Source organism: Haemaphysalis longicornis, unplaced genomic scaffold (assembly GCF_048455015.1).
Source record: "Haemaphysalis longicornis isolate Haplotype H1 unplaced genomic scaffold, Haemaphysalis longicornis Haplotype H1 scaffold_712, whole genome shotgun sequence".
Taxonomy (NCBI): Eukaryota; Metazoa; Arthropoda; class Arachnida; order Ixodida; family Ixodidae; genus Haemaphysalis; species Haemaphysalis longicornis.
This window is the reverse complement of record NW_027526426.1, coordinates 79,782-88,723: the sequence shown is the minus strand read 5'-3', so window position 1 is coordinate 88,723 and position 8,942 is coordinate 79,782. Positions and strand designations below refer to the sequence as shown.

Genomic DNA, 8,942 nt, shown 5'->3' with positions numbered 1-8,942 from the left:
CCTTGTTGTGAGCTAAAATAGTGTTATCACAATAATAATTCGATATAACAAGACATATTACCCTTCGAAAGTGTCATCCAGTGTCAGTGTAGTTTCCTCTTGATAGCTGCTGCCTGTGTCGTCTGGAGCACTCTGCATTTGCGACTCATCCCCAGATAGTTGGGATAGGAGCACAGGAGGAGGCATATATTGTTCTGAAGCCTCTTCGGATTGCCACTGCATCCCCCTGTAGCTGCTTCCTCTTTGACATCTGCGTACGGGCGAAACTTCTGGAGATGGCAGTACTGGTAGATCTGGTGGGGCATCTCCCAACAGCAGTCGCTTCCGCTTGACAGGCGTTGATGAAAGGAGCAGGTCATCCATGCACACTTGCACCGACTTGGACTGAACATCCTTTAAGTACGTGTTCACCTGGCTACCTGTATGGAAGGGTCACAGCAGCAAATTAATATGTTTTTCCAAACTGAGAAATGAAAAAAAAGCAGCTTTGTCATACAATTCAAAGGAACAGAGAATTCTGTTGTGCAAGGCAGAGTGGTTTAAGTAGAACTACGGCTGTCTCGTATAGTACTGGAAAATGCAAGCTATGGCAAGGACAGGATAGCCCAATGACACCGTCTGAATAGTAACAGCAAAAATGTCGGGCCAGTTTTTTTAAAAAAGCATGTAAAAACGCTGAAAGTTTGCAATCGCAAATGCACCCCAGTAATAGTTTCATTAGCATAAAGATTTCATGCAAGAGAACACAGCAAGGTTTACACAGTTTTGATTAAAATGCTGGAGGTCTGAGAACAACTTGTAGCAGTATACGCCTTGAGTGCGGCCTGTAAGGGCGCCACTGAAATCCCCCTAGCGGCCCGTTTCGAAAGCAGCCGCGGAGAGTCCGCGTCCCGCTCCCCGCTGTCGCCGCTGCTTTTGCGGCACGTGCGCATGACCGAGATTTACCGTTTGCGGGCGTTTGAAATCCATGTTTATGTGGAGCAGTCACTCTGTTCGCAAATGGGGTGTGTTTACGAGTGTAAATGTTTCTGTCGCAATCTTAGTGTGGTATATTCGGTATGTATAAGCGCCAGGTGTGTGTCACAGGCCAGCGTCGCGGAACCGACGTATGATGGAGCCGAGTGTAGTTACACTGTCCTGAATCAAGCAGTGTCTCCGCAACCACTGGTTCCTCAGATGTTCATGCTACGGATATACACTATGATGTAAATCAGTTTTGTGCGCTTAGATAATCAGCGGACCACTAATCACCTGGCAGCACGCCAGTTATGTTTGCCAATATTATACCTCAGATATTGATCACCCACCATTTACAAGCCAGTGTGTGTTAATTTCGGGCATTTACAAGCCAGTCTGTGTTAATTTCGGGAATATTCAACAAAAGTGCGATGGACAATGCATAATTATACTCGGGGATCTCAGCACACGACAGAGTCGTCTTGTCGTGAGGTGAGCGCCCGCAAACATTCATCTGCTACATATATCCTCTGCGAGCAGATCGGAGACGGGCTTAGAATATAATCCGAGTCCTGCGGCTAAATGCTTCTTCGAAATATCGTCATACGACACAGAGAGCCTGCAGAATAAAGCAAAAACTGAAATCAGAGGGCCTTATCACATGCCACACTCTTCCAACGACACCTTTCATCGCTTGTTGCATATACTGCCTACCTTGTATACTTCCAAAAATGCGTCCGCCGTACGATCAGCTGTTCTTCAAGTCGAAAAACAAAGGGAAAGTGAACTGGTATGTGTGATTACTAAAACATTCATTGCTTGATTCCGCTCCGCATTTGTACACAGCATCCCCCTCCCTACCCCCCCACCTATGTCTCGCAAAATAGCAGTGCATTTCGCATGTAGTTGGTCTGGGGAACCCAACCTGGATCAAGTTTCGACGAACGTCTTTAGCATGTCAGAAGCTGCACTGTTTTTTTTTTTTTTTCATTTCTGTTAGAGCTATCATGTTTCTTCCGCACTTGCACACCATGTATTTTTCCGTGGTTTCATTAACTTGCCTTGGTCAAATATTTAACGACGCACACACAGGCTAGGAATATACTTAACATTTTTGCATGGTTTATATTCTTATAAAAGACATAAGTTATTGCCCGGGATTGGGTAATCACATCTCCGAAACATTTTTTTCTGCGACGTATATATTCGAAACGAAGCCGCATTCGTTGTCCACGCTGCAAAATGAAGCCAACCTCTCACTGTTCCAGTATCAGGTCTAAACGAGGTGACAGTAGAATTCATTTGTGCCTGACACATTTGGAGGTGACAGGGGTGATATGTTGCTGCCGTCGCCGACGCCCGAAAGACGAGCGGCGACGAAGCACGCAGAACCCGCGTCCCTGGGAAGCTCTTGCAGGCGATCGAGTACTCTACGAAGATGCAGCTGCTTTTTAAGTGACCTAAACGTACTTTTTGCTTAGTGACGTCACCATAACAAGTTTTTTTTAGGGTGCGGAAAGGGCGAAAAGAAGCAAAATAGAACCAACGCACTGCACGAGAATGTGGTAGTGCAGCACCTTGGTCATGCTGATACTTTTCGGTGTTTGGGGCAAGTTCACCCGTGCAATGAAAATAATTCTAAAAAAAGCACAAAATTTTCATAAAGTGACCCTTGGAAGTGTGAAGTTGCTGTCACTGACCAAGGCAAAATAGAATGTTTGATGCTTCGGAACCCATATGGGTTCCTTGTTGAGGACTAGGTACAATTTTACACTCCCAGTTATGTCCCTGGACCAGACCTAATTTTGTCAAACACTTGTCTACATCAAGTCACCTCGTAAGGTTATCTTTTTGCAGGCCATGTTTGTCCTCAAAGACAACAAATTCAGCTATACTGTTTTCTTAAAAAGTGTAGCTCTGTTTTAAAAATGCACCCAAAATTGCGAAAAAAAGACTCTGCATTGTGAAAGCTATGTTTCTCTATAAACAGTTCATTACTTCAATCTAATGGGGATCCAAAAGGTTGAAGAGGCACAAAGTTATGCTAAAGTGGACAGGTAGAAGTTTAGAATGCCCACACTATTCGTTCCGTGTCCAAACACACTGAGTGAGCAATAGTGGGTGCAAATTTCTGGTTATAGTAAGGTCAGGTATGTATGGCATCAAAAGGACTGGTGCAGAACATGTAAACAAGAACGACCTAGTCCTTGTGAATGACAAAGATAGGGTGCTGAAATAGCAGTATATAGCCTAGAATGTACGGTGCAGAAAATGCAGCAGTGCACTTGCTTATGCACTATAAGTGTGTGATCTTACCTATGTTCCTCACATCTGGGCAAGCTTGCACTGCAACGCTATGAGTGGAGACAGTAGCTCCCTTTTCCGACACTGGCAAGACATCTCGTTCAGGTTGTACTGGTTCTCGCTCCTGCTCCTGAAGGATGAAAAGGTGACCAAAAATTTATTAGATTGCGTCAACAATATCATTGGCTGAAAGACATTAGTTGACGTATTGTAATACAAAAGATTCTGCATTTTTTGGGTGTGCATGTACGTTATAGTAGCTGCTATGTGCTGCTTGAAAATTCATGTCTCTCAGTACTCCGTCAAGCCATGAGCACAGCAGCTTTTTTTCCCCGCCTCCTCAGCCATTGTACTTGACTAGAATAAAGAACTTCAACTTTCCTTCTGTGTGACGTTTGTAGCCTGTGCTTAGCTAAATTTGTGAAAAATCAACTGACGAAAAATTTATGTTACTGAAAGTAATGTACTTATTGACCACATTTTATCAGCCAGTTCGAACATAACCGAGCGCATGGACTGTCAACTATAGCTCTGTTTTTCGACGTTTCAAAAGCTTACGACTGCGTCCTGAGACCACCAACAGTAGACAGACTACATGCAATAGGGGTGCAAGGAAACCTACTTCACTTCATTCACGGTTTTCTCACAGACCAGTACATGCAAGTACGGTTGGGGAGGTGCTCAGCAAAAAAAGTGTCTCAATGGCGTTACACCACGTAGTGTTTTGTCCCTTATTCTTATCAATGCAGCCATGGCTGGGCTACCTGGAGCGCTAAAAGAAGTTTTACAACGAGCTCATGTATCAGTGTACGCTGACGATGTTTGCACCTGGTTGTCTGGATATCAACATAAACAACTCGCAGTGATGGCTCAAGGAAGCGTTCACACCATGCAGAAATATCTGTCTTCTGTCAGACTGACGCTTTCGGTTGAGAAGTCCTGCTTTGTTCTTTTCCCTAGGATGTGGCAGCGGTCCACCCGTGTTACTTTAAAATTGGGCAGCCTGTGTATCTGTCAAGCCACTCACGTGTGGTTCCTTGGTGTCACCCTGGACAGCAGACTGTACTATTGGTAACGGGCAGTGGACATGACTATTTTGGCTCTGCTTCCTTGTGCGAGCATTTTGAGGAGGATTGCTGGAGCTAAGTGGGGGAATCACCTGGGGTCAATGATTAAGCTGCACTCAGGACTGATTTTGAGTTGTATTCCTTACACGTTGCCTCTGATCTCCCCTTCAGAATCCCAGTATGAGCACCTCAAAGTGTTTCACAGGAAAGGGCTGAGGACAGCAGTTGGAGTTCCTCAGGGAGCGGCGAATGCGTTGTGTTGCCCAGAGCATGATGCCGAACGGATGGCAATACTCTCAGCAGTTTGAAAGTTGGCAGCCCCACACAACACTCTGGACCACATAGTCTATCCAAGGGGACATTTATTCTATCCAAGGGGACATTGGATGCTTTGCAGAGACATGTCGTGCTTTCTACTAAGCTTCCTTCAGGAGATGGAACCGGCAGACTTGTTGTGAAAGGACTCTAACATTGACTAATTAAGGTGAAAGATGAGGTGAAAGATGAGGTGAAAGAGTTTGAGGTGAAAGATGAAAAACAACTACAGTTGAACACGGATATATCGAACACGGATATATCGAATTATTGTCTATATCGAACAGTGCAAACATCCCCTTGAAAATCCCATGCAAAAGTATAGGGCTGTTGTGCGCGTGTATCGAACTCCTGATCACGGGCAAATTCGATATATCAAATTCCGCGCTGAAGGCTCCCCTGAAAGTTTGCGTCCTCTGGTGGTGTGGAGTTGATGATAATTTTGACTCATCGCAGGCGCTGCCTGGCTTGGTGAGACAGAGGCGGCGTCCGCGGCATTATGTCGCTTCGATGGCCTTCAACAGCTGTTTTCACGCTAGCACGAGGGGCAGCTCCATGATAGCTAGAACGCGGATAGTGGTTGGGGCGAAAGGACATAAAGGAGCAAAAGAAATTGACCGGAGGCACTCTTTTTCTGTGACTGAGCTGTTTGGTGGCTCGTGCAGGGGAACCGATGCGGCGTTGTGTGTTTGTTTTGTACAAGGCATTTATTTCGGAGCAACGAAGGCGGGAATTCGTCGGGTGCAGGCTGCTGAAAAGATGTTGGTTGAAAAGTCGTTCGGAATTCCTCGCAGTAGTTTTGAGGGCGATGCACCCATCAACGTTGACGTAAAGGCAAATGCAGCACAACCCACCCCGGGTATTCCAGAGCGTGTCGGGTGCAAAGCGACTTCGTTGCACGCCTCCAGATGGGGGAGGTGTTCGGTTTGGATACTGAAGATAACGGCATGCAGTGCCTGACAACGTTCCCAACCGCCTACTGCAGCCGAGGTTACGTCAGCGTTATTCGCCTCTGTTGTGGCACAGTGTACAGCATTGATTTTCTCATTTGTGTGTGTTTGTACTCTTGAAGACAATTTGGCGGACTCTACGATGCAGAAGAAAAAACAAGCGAAGCTCAAAGACATTTCAATGATAATTAAAGTGCGGTGGTCATCATGCTGCGGTTCGAATTTTCCGTGCTTTGACGGTCAAAGCGGTAAATTACCGTTTACCACGACTTCAGAAAACTCTCAGTGATGTGCGGAGTTGTCAGATAATCTTCAGATAGGCCTATTTTATATATCGAATTATCGATATATCAAATTCTTTCACGATCCCCTTGGAGTTCGATATATCCGTGTTTGACTGTAGCCCCACAAGATGCTTTAGTCGAGCAGAGCTTTCCCCGAGCTACACCGAAGCCATACCTGTGGAACATTTTCGCTGTCGCCACTTTGCCATGATTCTTGCTCACAGCCTGTGCTGGTGAAAACGTGTGTACTGGTGCTGCTGGCCGCTTGTGAAAGAGTGTGCCCAATGCTGGCAACCTGCAAGATGTACACTGTTAGAAGTGAAACAATTTGAACACGCACTTGGGCTTTACAATTTGTAGCAACTCCAAAGAAATTTCGTTCTCCCACAACAAATCAAGGGGACCTTATTGCAGGCATTAAAATTATTTTTGTGTCAAGATATCTTATTTGTTCTGCTGTCATGCACACCAAAATTGTACTGTGTTAGAAATTCGATAATTTCAGTTAACATCTTCCAATTCACTACACGCATTCATTCAGAATATACTTAGGCCGTAGGAGTAAAATGCTTTTCCATTTTCTCGTTTCGCCTTATAGTAATGCAGCAATTGTGTCAGACACCACACTAAAACCTACTCCTCATTTCTATGCAAGGTATCAAAGTTAGACTGGTGGTGCGCGCCATGAGCTTGAGTGTGTGCTGCCTAGCTGGACGCTGTTTGCATGGTTACTTGACGCAGTTTAGTTACACTGATAGGTGTTATTAGAAGCTTTATTTCAAGTTGTTTGCCCGGTCGCGGGTTCGATTCCCGGCCGCGGCGGCCGCTTTTCTGATGGAGGCGAAAAGCAAAAACGCCCGTGTGTGCGAGATTTCGGCGCACGTTAAAGATCCCCAGGTGGTCAAAATTAATCCGGAGCCCTCCACTACGGCGCGCCTCATCGCCTGCGTTGCGTCGGCGCGTTAAACCCCAAAATCAATCAATCAAGTTGTTTGCCACCTATAAAAGTTTAAATTGAGCTAGGTTGGGCAAATACGTACTGTTATCTGAGTATAATTATTAGACGCTGCCTGCTTCTTTCTCATTCTCCAAAAGCAGACGCGAAAAGAAACTGGACAGGCTACCTCGGTACGTGTGCCCAAGCGCCGCCGCAATACCTGCATGCTCTTTCACAATGTATGAGTTAGCCGCGGACGTACTGTGCTTAATAATTCGTTGCACTGTAGTCAAGACAGTGCAATGAGAGAGGCGGCCTGTACGATCATGATTTCACGTGCCTTACCGCTTTTTGCGCGCAACTGTGCAGATCGCTAAATAAAGAGGATAACTACGTGTAACATTGCTGTTGCTAAATTAAACTGACACCAAGGACATGCGTCACACCTTCGTATATTTTACTAAGTTATGGGCGCTCCTGTGCACTTCAAAGCGTTGGCTTTCTTCTATTTTAGTAGCTTCCTCGCTCCCAACCACGACTCCGAAAGCGCGGCAATTCTGGCTGATCCAAAAACTGCTTCCACATCTTTCCATGCAAGCGAAACATACACCCTGTTTATTCTAGCTACACCACTAGGCGAGCAAGAAGCATCTTCCAATTAGGGAATAACTAATAGCACACGACGACTCACCTGATCATCTGGCTGTCGCGGAGGTCGCACAATCTCTGCTGGAAAGACGCTGGGCACCGCATCCTTGTTCAACCTAATCTTTTGCCGAAATTTAAACTCGCTTCTGAGCTTCGGATCATAGAAGAAGTCCTTCGGGAGGAAGTGGTCCGAACAAACTTGGAGGACGCTGGTCTTCGTGTGAGAAATGCGCAAGCGGAGTGCGTTCAGCCACTGCGTCCGCCGCGGCTCGTCCTTTGGCACACGATGGTACGACACTTTCTCACTAGAAGCGGTGCTAAGACATTTACCTAGCCCATTTACGCAGCCAAGAACATGACAATAACGCTTCATGACGATTCCGAAAGTATGGCTGACGCAGAGATAACGTCGGGAGCAATGACCTTGTTGCGAAGAACAGAAACCGAAACTAGTTTGAAATGAACCCCTAAACTGCTATCCGACACATATGCTTGTCGGCAATAGCACAAAAGCTTTTTCCAAATAAGAAAAATAACATTTATACACATGCAAGCGCGTGTGCGTGAACTTTAAAATCCCAGACATCGTCCAATCACGGTGCAGGCGCCTCCTGACGTTTCATTTAGTTGGTGCGGCCGCCGCGGACCGCGCATGGTAGTTTTTCTTCTTTCGGGCTTTATAAAATAATTACCGACTTATCGCCCGAATAAACGATGAAAAGTGTGTTTATTTGAGCCAGTCTACGCATTGCAAGCAAAAACAGAAACTTGACAAATTCACTTCAGTGTCCCTTTAAGCGTGAACCTGCTGAACGTCGTGGGGCGACTGGACTTCATGTTCAAGATCCGCAGCGTGTTCGCAGCGACGTTTCAAAGATACTTTACTACGAGTAGCCGTGGTTACGTTCGGCATCTACTCATAGAACCTTTACATGCTGCGAACGTATTAGACTCCAATGATTCGACGGACATCGAACAGCTGATGTTCAACGCAATTCTAGAGGAAGTTGGTGGGCCAGTTGGAGTTCAGGACGTGAGGAACTTCGGTGCTCGGTTACGCACAGCTTTCTTGAACGTCGATTATGAAGACGGCGGTAAGCACGTCCGAGCCCAAAATCGAACGCAGCTGGGCCAGCTTCTTTCGCGCACTAATTTATCCGCTTGGCACGAAGTCTTGGACTATCACGAGCATTTTATTGCGTCTTTCGAGTACGTTTTGAGGGCACCGCAGGCGGCACAAAATATCCTGGAAGTCATCAGCGACGACAATCCACAAGTACAGGCTTCCGGACTCGCGCATTTTGCAATACTCACAGCTTCGTCTGTGTTCTCCGACGACATAACGTTCACGTATCGCGAAGGCAGCATCGCACAGAAGGCGGCTTACTGCGACGGCAAGATCGTCAAACTGGTTTCTCTGTGGGATATGGCTGCGACAACCGAAATGACGAGCCCCGAAAGAGATGCAGTCGTTCGGAGC

The 8,942-nt window shown here is 46.2% G+C and overlaps 1 protein-coding gene across 1 annotated transcript; it reads right to left on the bottom strand.

Annotated features, from left to right (window-relative positions):
* Positions 1 to 61: 61 nt before the first annotated feature.
* LOC144148027 (uncharacterized) lies at positions 62 to 7,884 on the bottom strand (the record flags this gene model as incomplete). The annotated part of the gene is made up of 4 exons (XM_077679627.1): positions 7,506 to 7,884; positions 6,053 to 6,172; positions 3,274 to 3,391; positions 62 to 419 (listed from the first exon to the last, which is right to left on the bottom strand). Coding segments are annotated over exons 1-4 (926 nt in total), but the record flags the coding sequence as incomplete, so codon positions are not given.
* Between the last annotated feature and the right edge of the window lie 1,058 nt (positions 7,885 to 8,942).